The sequence below is a fragment of the Sander lucioperca genome, chromosome 1, assembly GCF_008315115.2.
Source record: "Sander lucioperca isolate FBNREF2018 chromosome 1, SLUC_FBN_1.2, whole genome shotgun sequence".
Taxonomy (NCBI): domain Eukaryota; kingdom Metazoa; phylum Chordata; class Actinopteri; order Perciformes; family Percidae; genus Sander; species Sander lucioperca.
In genome coordinates, this window is record NC_050173.1 from 10132231 (window position 1) to 10155892 (window position 23662).

Below are 23662 nucleotides of genomic sequence, written 5' to 3' on the forward strand. Positions count from 1 at the left end.
GGCTCGGGCTTGGGCCGAGAATCTAAACTCTAAATCCAGGTTGTTCGTGCCAGTCAGCTTTGTTTAGTGGTAGTTTGTAGGAGCTACGTATGGATATTTTGGAGTTGTATATCTGATTGGGGCTTCAAGGTGGGACTAATCTGGAGTATTTTGGTGTTTTGTGCAGGAGTACCTCTTCCCCTGTTAGGCTTGGCAGCGAGTACTCCTATAGTACTCGTGGTGTTGCTTTAGGTGGCGGCGAAGTTGGGTAGAGCTATTTGCTCGGGAGCATTTCCGTGGCTGTGAGAGGGTCGCCAGTTTTCTGGTTGCTTTTTTCACACCACTGGTTTAGAGTGCATAAGTACCCCCCGCCATTAACTGCACGAAGACTAGGGATGAGTTAGTTAGCTAGCTTAAATGGGTGTGGTTAGTTAGGTAGGGGTAAGTCTCCTGTTTTTGTGTTACTCTTGAGTAGGGTTCTCTTCTCCCCCCCCCCCCCATTTGTCCCAGTCAGGATTTGTTTAGCTGGTAAGAATGACCTCTCATACATAATTTTGTTCAAAATCCTTCAGAATCTCTGTTGGAGCAATGCACAAAAGATCAGTTGTTGAAGATTGCAGAGCACTATGAGGTTGATGTTGTAGATAAGAAGCTAAAGGAGAGTGTTAAAGGAGGGTTTGTTTGATATTGGGGTTTTGTGCAGACAGCCAGTAGTTAATCCAGTGGTTAGTCTGGTTCCTGGCGTAGGGAAGTTAACTTTTGAGCAGCAAAAGGAGTTGTTGGAGTTGCAACTTAAGCAGCAGGAGTTGCAACTTAGGCAGCAGGTGGAGTTAGAGACATTGAGATTTGACAAGGAGATACAGCTTCAGACCATGAAGCACACAACTGAGCGTACAAGGTTGGAGGTGCAACAGTATCAGCTACAGTTGGTGAAGGATGGTAAGCTATCAGACGTGTCAGGCACTGGTGCTCACGAAGTTGGAGGCAGGAGTACTCAGTTTGACTTGGTTAATAATCTTCGCCTGCTTCCTAAATTCAGTGAGTTAGATCCGGACATGTTTTTTTCTCTGTTTGAGCGTATCGCAGATGCTAGGGATTGGCCAGATGCAGACAGAACTGTGTTGTTGCAGTGTGTTCTGACGGGTAAGGCGCAAATGGCCTACTCAGCTTTGAGTGTGGCCAATTGTAGGGACTATGAGACCGTAAAGTCTGCAGTGTTGAAAGTCTATGAACTTGTCCCTGAGGCTTATCGTCAGCGGTTCCGTTCTAGAGGTAAGCTTGACGATCAAACTTACATGTAATTTGTTCGTGACTTGATATCGTTGTTTCAGCGCTGGTGTACAGCATCTAAGGTTGACACTTTTGAGGATCTTTGCGATCTGGTTATCTTGGAGCAGCTAAAAAGCTCAGTTCCTGAGAGTGTGGCTACGTTTATTAACGAGTGTAAAGTACGGACACCCAGGGAGGCTGCTAGTCAATACATGTTGACCCACAAAAGTGTTTTTGGAAGTAATGTAGACATTCGCCATGAGATTGACCGTTACCATGGTTAGAAAGAATCAATGCTAACAAGTGATGCACCGCCCCATAGGTCTGGTTATGGTGGGTGGGGCGTTCCAGTTGGTTCTGACGCTTGCAAGTATTGTCGGGAAAAAGGGCACTGGAGAAAGGATTGTCCACTGCTGAGAAGTAAATTTTCCAGTCAGGTGAAGCCTGTTGTCATGGCTGTTTCAGGCATTACATCTGTGACCTCTCAGGCTGATTTTTCAGCCTTCATTTCAGATGGGTTTATCTCATTGGTGGGAAGCGTTGTGCAGATTCCTATTAAGATTTTAAGAGATACCGGTGCGTTAGATTCTTTTATTCTTGAGTCTGTGCTGCCATTTTCTTCCAAAACTGACACTGGTGGTGGTGGGAATGGTTCCATTCTCTGTTCCTTTGCACTTAGTATCTCTTAGTTGTGGTCTTGTCCGGGGGGAGGTGTCAGTCAGCATCGGGCCTCAGTTGCCTGTTGAGGGTGTTCATATGATTTTGGGGAATGATTTGGCTGGGGATAAAGTGTGGGCTGTCGGAGTGCCTAATGTCGTGAAGCCGCCAGTTAGTTCCTCAGTTGTAGCACCCTCAGCGAGGCCACAGGGCTCTGATAACATTTTTCCTAAGCCACTTGTCGTCGAAGGCCACAACGTGGATTTGAAAAGGGCCATAGCATGGGACGTTGCTAATAACCCTGACATCCTTGCCAACGTTAAGAAAGTTTTTGTCGGCGGTGTGAGAAACCACATCAAGGCGGACAACCTGACCAAGTACTTCTCTGAGTTCGGTGTGGTGGAGAAGGCTGTGATCATCTCTGACAAACAGACCGGCAGGAAGAGGGGCTTTGGCTTTGTCTTCAAGGACACTGACTCCGTCACCAAAGCGATGCTGACAAAGTACCACGTCATCAATGGGAACAAGGTGGAGGTGAAGAAAGCTCTGGCAAGGCAGGAGGTGTCCACCGGTGGCTGCAAAAGAGGTCGAAGAAAGGGGATTCATGGTTATGGTAGAGGATATGGGGGATACGATGAGGGAGGATATCCCAACCAGAGACTGATGAGGTGGTCGTTGTTCTTGCAGCCGTATGATTTGGATATTCGTCATATCAAAGGGGTTGACCAATGGAACTGGCGCACTGTCTTGCGCCTGCGAGTTATCTCCTATGCCTATGTCTGCTCCTGTAGTACCCAGGGTTGCTGGATCTTGGAGACCTTCCTTGCCTTAAATTGCTCCTGTAATACCCAGGGTTGCTGGATCTTGGAGACAGATGGACTGCAATGGGGGAAGTAACCAGAAAGTTTTTACATGGGACTATGGGTTATGTATTGACCATCTAGCTAATTTGCCTTCGAACATAACCTTAGCGTATTGTTAATTATAAAGTAAAGACAGTATAGGAGAGAGAGGTTTAGTGTTTATGATTGACGTGGTTCTTAGAGGAACCCTGTTCATATGGAGGGGGGTGTTATGACTCCTCCCTTTTCTGCCTGCTGTTGGCTTCTTTGGCTTTATTGGCTGAGCTGGCAGTTTGGGATGGTTCGTTAGTTGATTGGTGGAAACCTGGGTAGGCCTCAACCAATGCTATTTATACAAGTCATGTCTCTCTCTGCATTCTCCTAGGCTCCACATCTCCTTTGTTGCAGTTGTCATTTGTCCACACATCTTTCACTCACACACACACCGCACACACTACTGATAACATTGATTCCACACCTGTTTTGATTCTTTTGTTAATAGTAGTTTGTTAACTTTATAATAATAACAATTATAATTTATAATAATAACACTTTATTGGCATTTTGGTTGGTTTGGTCTCCCCTCTTTTGTCACATGCATTGAGCCGGTTTGTGACACCCGGTAAACTGTATCTCCTTTTCCGAGGCCGAGTTGATTATGATAACCAAACCAGTGTGTATCATGTTTTTGTAGACAGATATGCGTAATGCAACAATGTGTTAGCAGCATTTCACTGGTCAAGGTGGAGCTATACTGTATATTTAACTACTTTATATAGTTTAGTGGTTCCCATCCTAGGATCCGGGCCCCCACAAGATCAATCTGTAAGATGATTAATGGGAGAGTAAAGAAGAAAAAAACAAACTATTATTTGGGCTTTCTCGCTATTTTTGGAGCTGAAATATTCAATTTGTTTTTTGGCCCTCAGACAGATATTTAAAGAAAACTATCTGAGAAGTTTAGAGGGGAATTGCTAACAAATCATATATATCTGAAACCTGACATTATTGTGGATGTTGGTTTAATATTAAACAATGAATTGTATTTTGATTTGTATTTGTAGATTTACCACAAATTTACATAGAATTTTAATCTAAAAAAAGTAACCAGTAAAGCAAATTTGAATAAACAGGTGACCAAAAGAAAAAGACACACTAGTGTTACAGTTAAGAGTCATGTTTATTTACAGCAGAATCCTGAACAAGGAGGGAAAGAAGGGAAGAGGGCGAGAGGGGAGGAACAAAGTGTTTTAGATCAAGCACTTCAGGATTCATGTTTCACTACACAGTTCTTAATTTATTTATTCACCATTTTTCTATACAGAATCCATTCAGCCGTAATATCAATGCACCAACAGAGCTGGATGCCTCTGCTGGAGGGGAGAAGAGGTGGAAATAAAAATGAAATAAAAACTAAAGCACTAAAGAAAAAAAAAATTACCAACAAGGGGGTAAAAAGAAATCCATTTTCTATATAAAAAACAAACTTTTTGTTATCACCATGATCATCATCATTTATTAATGTATGTACATATACACACACATATATATGTATATATATATATATATGTATATAAATCTATATATTTTCTTGCCATGTCCATGAAGAGGTGAAGGGGGCTTGTGGTTCCACGATGTCCAAGTTTAGACGACTGCACTGAGCGGCAGGTCGGACGTCCCAACCTGACAGCATTCAGCTCATAATATTCTGCCTTAATCAGATCAATCAGAGCTGACCAATCGCAGTCTTTCTGACCTGCAGTTTGTGTCCCACCCACTGACGATGCTCGAGCTCATAGGTCCAGTGCCTCGGTGTCGGCCAGCAGAGACTCAGAATTGCAGTAGCCCAGTCAATGCAGTCTGAGAAATGATACACTGTACACTTGACATGCACGGCCAGATAGCATAAAAAAAACTAAAAAAAATAAGCCAGCAAACGATCATCCGTACGTCTCTTTGACTTCCTGCCGGGGATTACTCGGCCTTCCACACGGTTTCCAGTATACATTAGATATTAACTGACAAGCACCACAAAAAGGTGGAAGGACAATAACAAAAACTCTGTAAGACTGTCAGAGACCAAATGGTGACAGTAAAAACATCCTATGGGTTAGCTTTAATTTCTAATTTCCATTTCTGAAGGGCATAACTGATTTCCTCCCCTCCCTAGGTCCAAACAGACTTTAAGTGATGATGACACACACCACACCCATACACACTTAACCGTCCACCCAGAGTACCCTCCATGTGTAACCTCATGAATCTATCCACAGTACATCTTCCCTCATCTCCAGGCTTTGAGTCCAAAGTTTCACAATAGTCAGGTCTTCACCGACTGAGGTGAAGTTGAGATGAGATGTGCTGTTGTGCTGTTCCACTGACTTGTCTTTTGTCAAAATGTATAAAAACTGATCTGATATCATCATGCTTAGACATTTATAGACATATGAAAGTTGAAATAAAATGCTTTTAGTGTTTCCATGGCCATAAATACATGTAAATTTAGGATGTGCACAAGAGAAATTCAGTACAAAACCCAGCATGATGTATGATGTGGTTTCATGATGGAAAGTAACATACCCTAAAATTAATTCAACATTCATTTATTTGAAAAAAAAAACAAAAAAACACAGTTTACATTTCAACCTGTCCGCAGAAAGACTGATAAAAAGAAAGATGACCCCTGTTGCGTTTCCTGTAACTTTTTGACAAGTTAGACGCAAACTGTTTCCGTCTTTATGACACAGTTTGATCTAACACGCCCAGCTCAATGGAAACCTGACTATTGTCACCGTTTTCATGATCATCAAATTAAAACCAAGTAAAACAACCATTCACTCAAAACACACACACACACACACACACACACACACACACACACACACACACACACACACAGAGCAGGAAACTTTTTCATCAACCAGCCACCGATGCAGATGTTTTGTTTTTTCCATCAGCTACGTTTCTATCACACAAGCTAACAAACTTTAGAAAACAACCTCTAAATGATGAAGGCTCACCAGTCGACTCAGCACAACTGGCAGCCAAAATTCACCAAAATTCACCTGTTGGCTGATGTCAGTTTCCTACCCTATTCAACATGCTCCCGAACACAAATACAAACTCAAGATACCGCAAATACACATATATACAAATAGAAGCGGCCCCTCAAACGCTGGGGACAGCTTAACAATTTATAATGCATCATTTCTGTATATGCCAAGAATAAAACTTTTCTAAATAAAATACATAGTTATCTGTGAGGGTGGGGAATGGGGACAGCAGATGAACAGAGAGGAGGAGGGTGGGGCTCACAGGGAGTGTCAGAGGAGGGCAGGAGCGCTGGGATGAAGCCATTATGGTGGGATGATGGGACAGATGAAGAAAGCGCAGGGGGGGGAGGGGGAGTAGGGGGAGATGGATGGAGGGGGAAGACTCTTCTCCTTTACTGTGTCGCTGCTCCCGAGCACTGTCCTGTGCCACTGCAACACTCCGCCTCTTCTTTGTTTGTTTAAATTGTTCCATAATAATATTAATAATAATAATGACCACGACAATGCTAAAAAAATATATATAAACCCCAGCCGTGTCTCACAACCTTAAGTCCACAAAAAGGGGGGAGGCCTGGCCCTCGAGTTCATCTGAGTCAGTGACAAACAGAGATGCAGAGAAAATTAAAGAAAGCGCAGAAAGAAGAGGCCTGGCGAATAGAATGAGCCATGGGAGGGAAGTGGCAAATGAGACTAACTAGAGGAGACGAAAAAGGAAGAGAGAGAGGCAGGGGGCAGAACAAAAACAGCATAGGCAGGATGTGCTATAATGAAGAGGAAATAAACAGAAAAGAGGAAGCGGGGATGACACGGGGAGGGAGTAGGGACCAAAGATGAGTTGTGTTGGGGCGTTGTGATCCACACACTGGTGTCCTTCTGAGGGTTTTCACAGAAGATTGGCGGAAAGCATGAACAAGTGATGACAACATGGCCTCACTCGGAGTGTGCCCTCTCTCCTTCCCTCTTATTAAGGTAAAGGATCCATAGTCCTCCCCACACTGGTCGTTTATCCCAGGGTGCATCATACCTCCAGGAAACGGGAGCTGCTAGTCTTGGTGTGGAAGGGCTCGGACCACATGCGCCGCAAATCCCCCTGTGGACCCCAGACAACAGTAGATACACGAGTCATGAGTCTTGAATCAAATATTTTCTGATACATATTCACTGGCCAGGTCAGCCAAGAAAACTTAAGATAGTAAAAATTTAAAATTTCAAACTATCATTTATACTGTAGACTTATTCAATTGTACTTGCCCAAACTTAGTTTTTAGCTTTCTAAAATTCTCTGGACCAGCATCCTCCCCAGCTCCCTAACCCCCTAACCCTCAAAACAAGGGTAGTGCCCCATGATTTGTGGTGTCTATATGAGCATATACAATCGCTGAGTCATGTCGGCATGCTGGTTTTAAGTCTATCATTGACGGTTACGATTTTATGGCTTATACTCCAATTTGTCAATGGAGAAATTGCATTGTATTTTTACTTCCGGAACCCGCTGTGGGCGGGACTGTTGAGCTCTATGGGTGTCATCACCGATGCTACGTCCATTACTTTTTACAGTCCATGGTTCAAACCATGCCTGTTCAGAACGGGCCGATTGGATGTGTATACAGCGCATTTGGAATATGCGTCTCTAACAGGGGTTTTTACCGCAGTTTATGCCCAGTTTACGGCCTCTTGCCTGTTTGCGGCGTATGGTCAGCTCTGTGCGTTGCTATGGTTGCTGTACACAAACCAACCAACCAACAGTTTGCAAGGCTGCAGACCCGATAAGAAGGAGAAACACAGCTACTTTTAAACATTATCAAAGACTTGGATATCAACAGGTTTTTGGATACGCGCACACATCGCTACGTCGTCCTTTTCAAGAAGCCGGTTGAAGGAATGAAAGAGGGACGCTTTCTTCGCACAGTCCAACAAGTCTGGTAAACTTTAAAAAAAATCTTATTTTGCATGGCTACATATAAATGGGAATATAAGTGGAATATTCACTTTCATTAGCCATGTAAACAGCTTAGTCGGAATATCATCTTTTTCCAAATAAGGGAAAAAGCAGAATATTATGTCCATGTAAATGTAGTAAGTGATGACTGGCTGTCTAGTGACTCTACTGTCTGATCTAAAAATAAAGGAAGAAAAGGCTAAGTTGTGAGATAAAATAAAAGCTGCACTGTTGAAAACTATGCTGTACTATGTGTAAAGAAACGCAACACAAAACATGTTTTTTGCATTTCCTTCTTACAAGGGTTAATTTTTTTCTTCACAATTATAGAATTCAAGAAAATTGCAGAATATGGCAAAAAGTGCCACAGCTAAACTTTAATCTCTTGTAAATAAGTGACTGTTGCTGTCCCATCCCATCCCGTACCTTCAGGTAGGCCATAGTGAGCAGAGGCAGCAGGGTGAAGGGCACCAGGTAGAGCAGAGCGGGCTGAGCAGCACGATGGATCCTGGAGGCCACAGTGGCAGTCAGCAGACCTGAGGACAGAATTACATCATTACCAATCACATAATTCATTTTTTTTAATTATTATTTTATAATTATTATTTAAACCCTGAAAGAGAACAGATTTGAACACTTTTGGAAAATATCAAAAATAATGGCACCCTAGCACTAAAACTAGCACCAACAAACAACAAAACCCCCGACCTTTCAGATCCATCCGTCCATCGATTGCTTGCTTACCCACAAAGTATCCGATGAGAGTGCAGTGGAAATAGGAGACGCGCTGCATGCGTCCGGCCAATGGGACTTCCCCATTTGCTTGCTTCTTGTAGTTGTCATAGCGCAGGACGAAGCATAACAGCAGCCCTGGCATCACGATGTCTCCTATTCCCAGCATTGAGAAGTGACTTCCTGTGGAGCTGCACAGGTGGGGAAAAACAAATATGTTTGGGATGGCAAAATACAGAAACACTAGGAACATGGTCCAAAGCAAGCATACCACCAAGTTGTGTGCAAATTTGTATTTCATTACTTGTTTCTGTATGCAAATGTAGGTCCTTACCAGATGTCAAATCTGAAGAAAAGGTTTATAGCTACGCTAGCAGTACCGCCCCCCCCCTACACCCCACCGTGTTTCCATCAGTCTTACCTGGGAAAGACCAGTTTGCCAGGTAGGGAGAGACGGGGGACATCGCGGCCCATCCCTGGGCCCAAGTGGAGCTTCCTGGACAGAACATCTATGGGATTTTCAGCAGGTTGGGTGGCAACTTTGACCATCACATTACTATTAAAGATGTAGGCTGAAAAGAACACCTGGAGGGGAAAAGGTATAAAGGGATATAAGGGAATAAATTGATCGATAGATCTCCAAATGTTCTGCTGCTGCAGGTTGCTGCTGTATCGCCTGTATACCTGATTTATATCCAAATAGACTCAATCACTGCTTCAAACAACATCTCAAAGCAGGTAAGAAAAATGTATCCAATTCATCCAATGTTCCTTTCTTATATTATTATTGTGAACATAAATGCTCAGTGGGAAAATTACACTGAAGGCAGTTGTAGTTGAAGGCACCGTGCTGGCAGGTTGCTAGGCCCCCAACAACATGGTAAAGATGAGAGCAATTACAGTAAATGTTTGTTGTGCATTGTCAGTTATGATTTTAGTATGTATTTGTATGTAGAACATTGTTTTTGTTCTGTTCAAATGTTATATGTGACAAAAACCTGAGAGAAACTCTGGCAGTTTTCTGTAGTCAAACATTTCTCGTAGGCGGTTTTTTTTAAAAGGACGTTACTCTTCTTTAATCCTTTCTAAGAAGTAATGGCAGCAACTATTTAAACAAACAGGTGCTCATATATTCCCCTGAGCTCTACTTCCTGCAGATTGAGATCTTAACTGATTCATTTGTTCAGTGGTTTAATTCAAATTATGGAAAATACACACTGCAGTTCATCAAATCTCAAATAAAACTATGACTTCCCATCTCTGTCACTCACTAACCCACTGATACACATTCTCATATTAAAATGATCATTCACGATACTGCTTCCCCTTAACTTTGGTGACACTATAGCTGTTGAGTGGCCATTGCTTTTGAGTTTTTCTGCTCAGTGCCAGAAAAAGACAGATAGACATAAATGTTTTTATTTTATTTTTTTTTTTTATTTCTCAGAGGAAAATTGTGATGTTCATCTTTATTTTGGCTCAGGGATACACCTGCTGTCCTTTGTAGCATACTTGCCTTCCTCTTCACCATTTATTTTGTTCATGTCTGTTCATGAAGGTTGAATTTTGAAGGTAGCTCTCTTATATTTGATAAGCCATGGTGGTGATTATTGCATCAATGCTAACTAACGAAGTTCCTTCAACACACACAGCTGCTGGAAAATGTAAAATACATCACTTCCTTAGCAGGAAATTATCTAGCTGGCAAGGAGGTATTTGCTCGTGTATGTTTAGAAAACACATGTAAGGGCTTTCATAAGCTCACTCATTACCATTCTGTATGACAGCAGGGAGGGATAGTGTGTATAATTGAGTGTGTCCTTGTATATATGGTCTGTCTGCTGTATCTCATGGCAGTGGCTTGTACGCCAGCTGTGATGGGGGTGAAGGTTTGAATGGGGCCATGTCTTACCCAGAACACGTCATAAATGAGCAGTCCTGACAGCAGCAGGCAAGACACCTTCAGGCTGGGAAGCCGCACGAAGGCTATCATGGCGACACACAAGCCCATGGCTAAAGCTGCGGGGAGGGAAAAAAAGAGATTTAAAACACAGTTCCACGTTTCAGCGGAAAAGAGGTGAAATAGCAACATGGGAACTGATTTTAGCGAGTTTATTTAAGAAACATTAATTACTGTGCACACAGGCCTCATTAATTAGTCAGCTTATTCTGATGAAATGTCTGTCCTGATTCACTTTCGGGTGCCTGAGGTTTGACCCGATAAGACACAAGATGGTCATGTCAGAGTTTTCATGCATAGAAGAGTCAATAAAAGTATGTGTTAATTATAATGTGTATTTGCATGTGTATACTGTTGCATTTATTCTAACCAGGTGTAATGGTGCTAAAAACCCAGAGGGGCACCGTAACATTATTTTTTATATACATAGTATGTCAGGCTTGTGTCGAAATCTTCTATAAATGTTGTCGATTTTATGTCAGATTTTGATTTATGAAATCGTTTTCCAACAGTTATCTGTGCAAGTGTTTTTTATTTGTTTAAATTTTTGATCATAAAGTGTTACCATTTGTGGCTGCGTTGTCCACATTACTGAAGAAGACTGCCAGTAACATGTTTCCAATTACTCAAGTCAACTGGTTCAAAAAAAGACACACACACACACACACACACACACACACACACACACACACACACACACACACACACACACACACACACACACACACACACACACACACACACACACACACACACACACACACTTTGCGTTGTCAGTGCTTCCCTCAGATTCACACTTTGATTGAGACCAGTTAGCTTAAATGCCGGTTTTAAATAGCAGCTGACTCACATCAGAGTGTATTCTTCCTGTGTTAGCATGCATCACAATGCAGTAAGAGCCTGACAATAGTGCTGCTAAAAACTTCTTATATTGTCATGATGTCAAGTGTCTTCTTTCCCAGGAGTTGATGAAAACTGAATTTTGTCCAGACTCTTGCCTTTGTTGAAGATTGAGATGGCTGAATTTATCCTTACTACTCAGCAGCATCAAAGTTAGCACCTATGCTAACAGAACTCTCCTTACACACTTCAATTCACTGTTTAATAACTGGAAATGTAATTAATGTGAATCAAAAACCGCCCTGCAGTTTAGAGAAATGTTACTAATCTTTGGATCCTCATAATACAAAACCTGCTGCAGAACTACTTTCTGGGAACCTTGAAAAAAAAAATAATAATATATATATATATATATATATATATATATATATATATATATAACACTAGAACAAGAGTCATTACAGAAGGATACGCACCATCCATGAGAAGCCAGTGTCCAGTCAGTACCCAGATGAGCACCAACATAACAGACAGGAAGAAGGACAGGAGCTCAGCCAGAGTGAAACGCCCACAGCAGCCAAAGGAAATCCTGCAATAAGACAAATAAGACACACACAGTCTAAATCACACAGAACTAAGATAAGAAAACATAAGATCCCATCCTTGGCCCCAAGTGGAGCTTCCTGGACAGAACATCTACGGGATTTTCAGCATATGAAAATGTCACACATGAAGGTAAACATTTACAGGCTGCTATATTTTAACATTGACCGGTATTTGCATACTTAACGATGAGCAAAGAACAACTAGAGTGAGCACTGATCTGTACGGGTGAGGGAGTGGAGCGAGTGAAGAGGATAAAACGTTTGGCACGTAATTCATAAAAACAATTGATCCAGTAGTTTATGGATATATGTCAGCTAGCTAATGCTGCCTAAATTGTTATTACTACAAAGTGCAGATAAAGTGCATAAGTTGTTCTTCTTCTGGAGTTTTTGTTTGGTTACCAAACAGCTTCGGGTTTATTACCACCTCCTTTCGGACTGGAGTGGCTCTGACCCGGATTTGCATGTAGCCTGAGAAAACAGGCCAAGTGTAAATGAAAGTGCCTTGAATCTCATCTGGATTCTTAATAAGACAGACCTGAAATGTGATGGGCCTGAGCTGCATGAATGATAAATATGCAAAATGCAGCCTTTATTTGTAAACATGTTAAAGCTATAGTGCGTAGTTCCTGTCACCCCCATGAGGAATTCTAAGTAATGACAACACTGTTTTAGTATAAAATGTTTTTATATTTCCTGCACTGGGACGTGTTTTTATCCGTAGCCATAGTGGCAACTCTCAGACAGCTTGAGAGGCAATTTAATTGACAGACGGGTGGCGCTGCAAATTCAAACAGAAGAACCAATCGAAAGCATCAGAATAGCATAAAACTTTACTTAACGGCTGTGGAAATGGCAAGGGAAGACATTGTGCACATGAAAAACATGCAAAGAAACACAATTAATATTTTTTAACATATAGGCTACCTTTTTACAGAAAATATTCAGATGTAACCCCCAATGTAATCATGAACATTTTCATAGGTGACTGTAATTTAATTACATTTTTTTCCCCAGTAACTGTAACGGATTACAGTTACCTTTATTTTGTAATTAAATTACATAACGCTGTTACATGTAACTAGTTACTCCCCAACACTGCTAAGCACTGAGTAGAAAGGGGTTTTGGTTTGGAGGTTGGGTTGTTACTGGCTCTGTAAAGCAGACAAAAAAGTGTAGTGAAACCAGATAGGAGTCTCCGAATCTGTAACTAGAGAGGAGGCGTTCATATTGGTAATTGAGTAGGTGGTTTGTGTTGTTGGTGATTCCTTGTGCTTTAGAGGTCTAGACACCTGAGCCCAGAGGCTATTCAAAATCATTTTGTATGCAGTAAGTGAAAAAATAAATGTTAAAAGGGCTAATTCGCCCTAAATAAAATATATTTCCCACTTGCTCTCAGTGGAATTAAGCCTCACAGACAGTTTCAGAAGCTGATTTATGAATATGCCGAAGCACAGAGCTTTATAAATATTTGTAAAAGACATACAAACTGATTGATGATTTAAAGACACAGAATCCACATGATTTCCTTACTTGTTCTGTGGAGAGCAGGGTCTGGTCAGATACTGGCACATTGGCAACAGGAGGAATGCAAACGCAATTGTTGCAAGAACTGAGGAGAAGAACAAAGCAGTGAATCCAAAAGCCTAACACACCTAGACTGCTTGTTCGAGTCGTTTTCTGTCAGATTAATTGGGCAGTTAATGTCTTTACAGTTTCAATAATCAACGTAGATAAGAGGCCTTCCCCAGTGTGTAACTACTCAACAGAAACATGAAAGCCTCATTACAGTAATTCTACCGCTGTGGAGTTTTTGTGTTAAGTTCAAGAGCGGCACTCACCTGCAGTGCAGATGGTGAAGACCACCTGTACCGAGTCAAAGAAGAAGAACATGACTAGCAGAGACACTGAGGCTCCTATTGGCAGGAAGAGGGCCTGTGTGGAGTCTATAGTTTGAATACCTGCAAAACACAACAAACATCAAAGTGAGGAGGATTAAAAAAAAACGATAGCTGATTAGTTCTACATCCAAGAAAACATTTTGTCTGTGTATTTCAGGCCCTGCCCTGTATGTAACACTCACTGCTGTTTGTGTTGCTGTTATTGAAAGCCCCCGTTGTCGTGGGGTTACCGTCTTTATCCTTCTCCTGGTTCTCACAATCCATGTTTAATGACCTGCAGAAGGGGGGAAAGCATCAGTTATCAGACTCTCAAAAGCATGTAAACTGTTAACATTAGCTGTGTATGAGACTTAAAAAGACTTATTCTACAGCAAATGTAGAATAAGTTTACTGATGACTAGTATGACTAGTACTACAACTAGTACCACGACTCCTGAAAAGCGATAGTTCTTATGCATATAAATATCTCTGTCAATGGAAGATGACTCAATCTTTCTTTGGAGAAGTTTGGGGAAAAAAGGAAGGAAGTTTGAGTGAAATGTTGAATTGATGGCTTGATTTTGCAGAGAGTGGGATGTCCATGAACTTAAGCTGAACTGTGGCTCTACACCGAAACCTGAAGAAGAGTCTCACGTCGACCCACAAAATGTTTTCATTTCCTTGCTGTTTTTCTTTCCTGTACATATTTGACATCAACAGTCCTGAACACAGCCATACAATTAGTTGTAAAAATCAAATATGCTTATAAAAATATGATTTCCCCTGCATTCCCCATGCACATTCCTATCTTACATCACAAAGTAGAATTGTTAAACATCACTATTGGCACGTTTCCATCCAAATGTAGTGCGCATTTTAAAAATCAGCAAAAGACCCAAGAACCTTTACACCTCAGTGACTTCTAAATAATAACTACAATCCACCAAACAACTATAATGTGCTCCGACCACTTTTTGTGTTTTTCTCCTGCATGCTAATAGGCCTGTATCAGGGAGTGAGGATGGAGCATATTTAGATGGTAGATAAGACAGTTTGCATCAGTAGCCCATGTATATTTACAGATATAGTTTTTCGAGAGCAGATTGACCCTATTTGATTTTGCATCTTAATCTAACTAATAAATCAGAAAGCCTCTGTGTGTGTGTGTGTGTGTGTGTGTGTGTGTGTGTGTGTGTGTGTGTGTGTGTGTGTGTGTGTTCCGTCTTTGAAATATCTCATGAACCGTTTATCCAATCTACTTCCCACTTGGTTTCCTGGGTGGCCAATGAACTTGGGGTTTGGAATTTGGAGCAGTTTGGACAGTGTTGGATATTAAACTGTGAATAATACTAAAAGACTGTGGAAAAGACCGGTGGTTGATTAATGCAGATATTTGCTGATTGCTCTCATTAGGAGCCGGATTGGGTGGCGCATGGCGCACCGCCATCACTCCATAAGGCAAATGTCTGTGAGTACAATGTTTTTCTCTGAAGTAGTAGCAGTAAGTCAGTATTAGGTGATACATTGTGGTTGCTAATAGGGCTGCACGATATGAGGAAAAGCTGCGATGTGCGATAACATTGTTTAATATTGCGATGACGATATGACTTGCGATAAATATTCAAATGTGAATGTTAGCTATACTGTTCCCATGTCTTAGTGCTTTAATAGGTTCTTTGCGAATCTAAACATTGAATAGCCTATTCCCACTGATTAAAGAAATCAAATAGATAATTTTTGACATGCTTTTATTGAACAAATTACACATAAATGAGGCATTATAACTATAAGAAATTAACGTTCGACGAAAATCTTTTAAACTGACCTTTGTTGATCTGAAATGAAGACAGATTCAGCAACTGCATGGCCTATTTCTCTCTTAAAATGTTTTCAGAAACACGTTTCGGTGAACTATTTTAGTACAATATGAGATCGTATTCTGAACGAGATGCCATGACAGTCTGGCTTTCCGGAATTTCCGGAGAAAAAAGAACCACATGACGCGTTCGTCCAATCAGCTGCCGGTTTTCATTTTCTGTGAAATAATCAGACTGTTAATGGAAACAATACAGAGCAGCGCCGCCTGCTGCTATGGAGACGTATTACGCTTTGCGTCGTCTCAGTGTGTAAACTGTTTTCCCTTAGTCATCGTGTCAGGCTGTCTGTTGCGATGTGTTCATCGCACTAGTTCATATCGCGATGACGATGAAAATTCGATGTATCGTTCAGCCCTAGTTGCCAAGTGCTTTAAGGTCCTTCTGTAAGTAATTTTGGCGTACAATGGTTCTGGAGAAAGCTTAAAGCAGCCATATTATGCTCATTTTCAGGTTCATAATTGTATTTTAAGGTTGTACCAGAATAGGTTTACATGGTTTCATTTTCAAAAAACACCATATTTTTGTTGTACTGCACCGCTCTCTCTCACTGCTGCAGATCCTCTTTTCAGCTGGTCTCTGTTTTAGCTACAGAGTGAGACCTCTTTTCTTCTTCTGTACTATCTTTGATTGCACTCGCACATGCCCAGTAGCTCAGATGTAGATCATGTCAGCTAGCTAGCTCCATAGACAGTAAAAGAAAGGCTGTTTCTACAACTTCGGCCAGTTACAAGGCAGGATTAGCTGGGAGACTTCTAAATGAGGGCGCACATTAAGTAGTTCTTTTGAAGATTATGGTGAACTTGTGTGTGTTGTAGCAGTGCTTTGCTATTGAGAACGAGGTAGCATGCTAGCGTTAGCATTAGCGTTAGCATGCTAACACTACGAGCTAATGGTTGCGGTTAGCCTGCTCGTTTCGGCTTGTGACGTCACAAGCCGTGCCGATTTTGAACAGCTCACCCAGAGACTGAAGGCAGGACACATTCAGAAACCATATCTCACTCTAAACAGCATGGATGGATTTTTTTCAAAGTTTGTATGTGTGTGGAAGCACCAGAGACACAACATAACACCCCAAATTTTTTTATAATATGGGCACTTTAAAGCAGCAAAGCAATGGGCCCATTCCAAACAGGCATATTTTTAACAGGCACTGTACTAGTCAAATAAATAACAGATGGATGAGCAAAACATACCTGCCTCTGAATTCAGCCTGAGAATCAAACCCAAGCCATTTACTTAATCATACTCTCTAAAACAAATGTGTTTTGGTCAATATCCTAATGCAACTAAAGCAATCAAAATACCATTAGGTGCAGGACTGTGGATTATTTCGATGCACTACACGCACCAATATCACATTACGCCTATTGTTCACCTGGTACACTTTGCAGTACTGCAAAAAGTGTTTTTCACCTAATTCATTAACCAGAAGATGTACATTTTAACTAGACTAAACCATGGGGAATAGGTCCATACATCAACTGCATGGTAAATAAACACATATTTACATATATTCACAATAAGTATTGACTGTTATTTAAAAAAATTATACTTTAAGCTATAGGTCCTTGCTTATGTGGCAAAAAAAGATGTGCCTGACTCACCTGAAGCTGCCGTAGACGATGAGGAGGATGGAGATGAGGAAGGTGGACACCTGGCTGGAGTCAACTAGGGAGTACGCCCTTAAGAGGAGAGAGAGTGGATACAAACATGAGACTCTGAGCACAAACGTCTATGTAATGAAACTAGAAAAATAATTGTTTTGCACAGGCATCACCTTTAGCCTAATACTGAAGACAAAAAATGGTTTTGCTGCTAAACTTAAAAACAGTTTCCAAAACAACTTTCTTCATACGGACATTACATTGATTAACTGTAACAACTTGTGTCGTTTACTTTTCTGCTACACACACAAGCTGCCACTTCATTTAACAGCAGGAAAGTAACTCAGCCTTAAAACACGCAAATTGTATTGTGAAAAGACTCTTGTGAATCTGCTGCTTCCTCCTTTTGTTGGTCCTAACTGGAATCATTAACCCACCGCAAGTTGACTGCAACTTGATATTAATGATTATCATTAAATGAGTTTTGGAAATGTTTTCTACCCAAAATGCAACTTTTATTTTTGACCAAATTGCTGATTCATTACAAAGTGACAACACTTTTGATGTTTGAGTTGAAATCACCATCTGACACGCTCAGACTTGTTATCCTTCAGATCAATTACATTTTTTCACTATGTAATTTAATGTTTCTAAGCCTCTCTGATCATTTTTGAAAGAGAAAAATCTGTCCCGCTGGCCGCTGCCATTTTAGCCTTCATGCTTTTCCAAGCGTGACAGTGGAGGTGTTAGCTAAAGGACACACTATTTTAGTTAAATATTACAGAATACTGTTGTATGATTACCTGACTACACATTTTAGTTCTAACAATGCACTTTAAATGTCCACCCTCTGCACACTAGCAAAAAGAAAATAGAGCCCTACACAAAATAAGTTATTAGAGAGACAGACCTGATTCTATCCACGTCCACTTTAACTTGGATTATGAGAGAAAAAATCTAAGCTTCAAACCTTGCCAGAAAATTCTACCCTTTGAATTGTATAACTGTGCAAAATTGCGCAGGTATCGCTTGTTCTTTGAATAAGGGTGGTTTTCCAACTACTTTGTAATCAATTCAGACGTACAAACCATTAGTTGGAAATCATGGTTACACAGTTCTCAGATTTTTTTATACCACCATGCTGTGGAAAAAAAAAAAATGGTATGCCAACTGTAATTTCAGTCAATAATTTCAGATGCTGCACTTTGACAATCTCACATCTTCTTTGAATGTCTGCAGGCACATTTCCCACTCCAAAGCACACAGCTAAAATACTTCGACAAACAAAACTGATGTGTGTGTGTGTGTGTGTTAGGGCTGAACGATTAATCGTTTTCAAATCTAAATCGTGATTTAAAAGAATGCGATTAGCTAATCATGAAGACCGCGATATTTAGTTGAATGTTTGGTTTAACCTTTTTATTCCTCTTTTTATTATTGTATTTACTGTTATTTCATAAGATAACATATATTACATATCACAGATTCAGTGTCCCATGCTTATTAGAAGAAAAACACTTATTGGTGACAATTCAAATCTATGTTCTCATCCTTGCATTATGCAAGGATGAGCAGATAGCAAATAGAGCAGTTCTGATGGTGTCTTGTGTTATAATGCTCATGTTTAATCTCTTACACAGTGAATATTGAACTTTAACTAAACTTAGAAAAAAAAAACGTAATCGCAATATCTGGCAGAAAAAAAATCTAAAATGTTTCCCCAAATCGTTCAGCCCTAGTGTGTGTGAAGAAAATGTTTTTTCAGGAATTGAGATTAGACAGTACTGTATCAGCAAGTGTTAACTAACCAAGCTTTTAATCCATTTCATGCAATGGCCAACTGACCTGTGCATTGTGTATATAAGGGGAACTGGGTCGGCCCAGTTTAATTAAAGTGTTAGACTATTATCACGGTCGTCAAAATAATAAGATGAGAACAACTTAAAATTATTTTCAGTGACCATCGACGAGAACATTGTGTTTAAAAATATTTTTAATCGCCACACAACACGCCGATACTGCACGCTACACGAAAAGGCTGCTGCTTTGCACAGAGCCAAACATATTCTGTCCCACTGAGATCAGTGGGCTTCATAATTACACACAAGAAAGCAACAAAGAAAGGAAAGTGAAACAATGTGATAGCAAAATTAGAATTGCAAATTTTGCATTAAAAAAAGAACTGGGGAAAAACAAGCTATTGATTATGGAAATCAATAAGGCAAATGTGATCCATAAAGTTTTTGGCATATTGGAAACAGTTTACAAAGGAAAAGGGTGTCTCTGTTCACAACAGCAGTATGGTCTTCTAAATTTTAATTAGGCCTATTGATGTAATTTGGTAGCATATGACTCACCCAGAGTTTGAAAAATAAGTAGCAAATAGCTTTGGTCTAATTTTTTCTTCGATTTTTTTTGTTGTTTTTTTTTTTTTTAAATCAAACAATATAAAGCAGTATGCATTAGTTGTATGGTACATCATATTGAATGCAACATATCTAATGAAAAACTATCAAGATCCTGTTGATACAAAATACAGACCATGCTATTCATGTGAGACATTCCTGCAAGAAGATCCATCTTCTCTATACTATCTAGTATCAGTCTGTAGTAATCTGTAGACCTTACTAAAATGACTCGAGTAACACAGCAAAAAAAAAAAAAAAAAAAAAAATCTAAATACCTCTTGACCTACATTCTCCCCTGGCAATCTGCACATGTTATTGTGTTTTGTGAAACAGACTAGACTAAATAAACAGGAAGTGATGAAGGACATCATAATGCAAGTCCTCGGCTAAGGGTCACTGTTAAAAATAGTATCCATACACTTTATATTGAAGATGGTGGCATCTTAGTCCTTGTGAATGAATATGTCTTAAACACTTTGCTTATCCAGCTCATCTTTAAGCTTGCTAAGCAGTCAAACAAACAGATTTTCTGGAATCTAAGAAACAAGAGGTTGTAGACAAATGTGTAATCAGGCTTCTAGTTTGCAGACTGATGCTGCGTCTAAGCATCAAATTGTACCCATATCAATGATCTGGGGCCTTGACTGAGCGTAGACTTAACATGCAACCTTATAATGCAGGCCTTTTTCTGGGGCCAAGACAAGGCTGGCATTGTGAAGTGGCTGCCTTCAGTTGAGGTACAGATTTGACCCCAATCCTGACCTGTCCGTCTCCTGTCAAACCCTCTGGCCAAGGGTGAGGAATGTGGGCCGGAGTTTACAGAAAACAAAAAACAGTGACCACATATAATGTCATCATCATCATCATCTTAGTCTGCATTTTAGCTCCCCCAAATGTTATCAGTGCCTTAAAAGGCACCAATGTATCCAACACTGACATCTATTAGACTAGCGGTCAGCAGATCCATTGGTCTGACTTATCAGCTCTACTCAACTAAGTGACGACACTGATATTGTTTTACACTGTGGTATTAAAAGAATCATGGGCAGTGTCTAAAATTGTCCCTATTTTGCTACTTAGAGCACTACATTTAGCCTGCGCCATTTTATTTGACAACTGCGTCCGTCTTAAACTAGCAAAGACACTTGCGTTGGGCTTTGCGCTGTGCTGCACAGGGTGCAAGATAGGGCCCCTTCAGTGGAAGCTACTTTTTTTTCCCTTACGTGCAACCTATTTGTGAAAAAGACCATCGCTTTGAGCAGACTGGATTGGCTGTAGTGATACAGTCTCTCTCTCTCCCTGTCATTAGTAGCTTGTTCTACCTGGACTAGCAACATATCAGCATGCGGTAAGGTCATGCGCCTCGCCTTGGACACAGCAGTCTCGAGCGAGAGAGAAAAGGCATTAATGTGGAACGCTATCACACTTTCCTTTCTCCCCTCATTGGACTAAGTTTGTGGACACTACTGTGTGCGTACATCAATTAGTAAGTCTGATGTCCTGTAGGTACGGGACGATGTTATGTAGGATTTATGAATGTACATTAGCAACAGTAGGCTAATTCACGAGGTTGCTATTTTATGTGTGAGCTAATATTGCGCATCTGTTCATGTGCGCTGGAAGAGTTATGTTTCTGTTTATTGAATGCGTTATTCAGTGCAAATATAACCGAGAATGTAGTTTAATCTCAGTAATGATGGGATATTAGGTCTTACTGTCGCTCTGTTAAAGGCAAACATTCCAGTGTACTGTCGTTACGCAGATCACGGAGATCTCATTGGGTCTAAACTTTACAGCACCGTAGTTAAGTGAAAGTGGGTCAAGTTGTAATTTACTGCCCCTACCAGCAAGGCGGCAGCATAGCCATGTAATACTATCTATTTACAGAGGGCATTTAAATGTATGTCTGATCGTTTCTATGTTAACTGTTAGCCCATAGTAGTAGAAAAAAATATTTATGTAAACATATATAGTAAAATAAAAAGTAATTACGCACGTTTGTCACGGAAGTAAAGGCTGGACTACAATAGAGCTGTTTGGAGCAGTTTGTGAACAGTGTTTTCTGTTGGAGAAGGTAAGTGCCTTTGGCGTGACTTTGGGCTTTTTTTTCACTTTGTAAACCTATAAAGTGCACAAAAAAGATATATAACACAATAAAGGAAAGGGGAAAAGCCAAAAAGCATAATATGAGCACTTTAAAAGAATACTGGAAAATATTGCATTGAGTGAAAGAGCTAATGTTGATTAACATTTGTAGCTTGGACCGGTAATGTCGTGATTGATAGTCATGATGCAGAGAAGACGGATTGTTTAAGTTTACTTCAAGGTCTGCTGATTATGGTACTTAATCATTTATTATTAGGCAGTATGCAGTACACACATTGAATATGTAGTATGCAGTACGTCAGTATTTCAAACAGCCATAGTGTCCAAGGAAAGTACACTACATTTGCTAACAATCCCATAATGTAATGTGTCACATTTTATTAATACAAAATTACATTTGTGTGACACCACCTGAGTTAGACTGCTCTATCGGCATATATATATATATATATATATATATATATATATATATATATATATATATATATATGTGAATATGTTGCCTGACAAGTAACAAGAAATTGCAGTAGATAAATGCCAAATATGTTTGAGGTAGTTACTAAATAGTCATAAATTGCATAGTTTGTATTCCACACAGCCGTTTATTTTTGTAAAATGTTACGCTCCGTACAAACGCACCCCCCCCTAATTTAAGGGATCCTTATCAGATATTTTAAACTCTCATATCTGTATCAGCCTCAAGAATTCAGTATCTATTGGGCTATGTTCTTAAAAGTGTAATTGTTGAATTTAGTGCTCACTATAGAGTAAATTATTATAGTTTATTATATTGAGACAAATCTTTAAAGACAAAGAGAGACAAAGCTACAGAGGGTGCAAAGTGGCAGAGGGGATGTCTTAACAGTCGTGATGACAGATGCTCCACACTCAATCCTTACGTGGTTATAGTGAAGCAACAAAATGGTTTTCCTCTGCAACATACTGTATCATGCAGGCTGCCTCATGACTATTGCAGGCGAAATTCACAAAATACTTGCACACGGAAAATTATTATAATCACATAGAAAACCCCTGGGGTCTCATTTATAAACGTGGCGTACGCACAAAACGGGGCTGAAAATGTGCGTACGCCACTTCCTACGCAAAGGTTGTGATTTATAAAAAACTTGACGGGAGAATGTGCGGTCCTCCACGCAAACTCTGACCTATGCGTACGCACATTTTGGAGACAGAACAGGATGCAGATGGTGAGTTGGTGAACTGAAGTCAGACTGCAGAAGTAAATGGAAATAAAGATTACTCGTAATATTTTCAAGTATTGATGCCTCACGCACATTTTTTTCACTCCATATCATCCACGTTATCATGAAGATTAAATCCAGCAGTGTTATTTGCGCTTGTACTGAGTGATTATTGTTCCATAAACAAATAAAAATTTGTTCTTAATGTTTAATCGGCACTGTCTCGCAGTCACATTGTCTGCAACGGAGCGCAGGAGGAGGAGATGGCCCGACTCCATGGAATACAGGATAGCATCAAATACCCTAGCATTAGATAATGGCAGAACACAGTGTAAATAACTAAATATCTGTCTTTAAAACTGTGCATATATCATCAAATGTCAAAGTCTGAAAATACAGCCGTTAAGCTCTCGCGCAATCGTTACCTTTAATGTCCTCTTTATCGGTCGGAACTTTAATACGGTTTGTGACAAAACCTGCATGAAGAAAAGTGTGTTTGCCTATTAGACTTTCTTTTGTCTTCAAATTGTATCTCGGGGTGGGGGATACCACTAGTTGATGCTGTGTTGGCAAGGTGTTAACAATCACAAATTGTTGTAAACAAATACTGCAGTGACCCCGTGCGTAATGCTGCATGATGGCACTGCTGGCCCTGCAGGAGGACTAACCCCCAATGGAAGAATCAGGAGAAAGAGACTTCAGGGACCAT

General features: G+C 40.3%; 2 protein-coding genes across 2 annotated transcripts in view; one reads left to right on the forward strand and one right to left on the reverse strand.

Annotated features, from left to right (window-relative positions):
• Positions 1–1698: 1698 nt before the first annotated feature.
• On the forward strand, positions 1699–2802 carry LOC118496071 (DAZ-associated protein 1-like). The gene has a single exon (XM_036006258.1). The coding sequence runs from the start codon at positions 1897–1899 to the stop codon at positions 2800–2802; it is 906 nt and encodes a 301-aa protein (XP_035862151.1). The 5' UTR covers positions 1699–1896.
• Positions 2803–5334: 2532 nt separating this feature from the next.
• sppl3 (signal peptide peptidase 3) overlaps positions 5335–23662 on the reverse strand; it is a 31804-nt gene continuing 13476 nt past the window's right edge. Inside the window, exons 2-11 of the mRNA XM_031277909.2 lie at positions 17238–17315; positions 13960–14051; positions 13718–13837; positions 13410–13488; positions 11748–11860; positions 10384–10490; positions 8893–9056; positions 8484–8662; positions 8166–8275; positions 5335–6890 (exon numbers count right to left, since the gene is read on the reverse strand). Of these exons, the coding sequence (XP_031133769.1) occupies positions 6819–6890; positions 8166–8275; positions 8484–8662; positions 8893–9056; positions 10384–10490; positions 11748–11860; positions 13410–13488; positions 13718–13837; positions 13960–14051; positions 17238–17315 (1114 nt within the window). The 3' untranslated portion in view covers positions 5335–6818. The remainder of the gene's footprint in view (positions 6891–8165; positions 8276–8483; positions 8663–8892; positions 9057–10383; positions 10491–11747; positions 11861–13409; positions 13489–13717; positions 13838–13959; positions 14052–17237; positions 17316–23662) is intronic.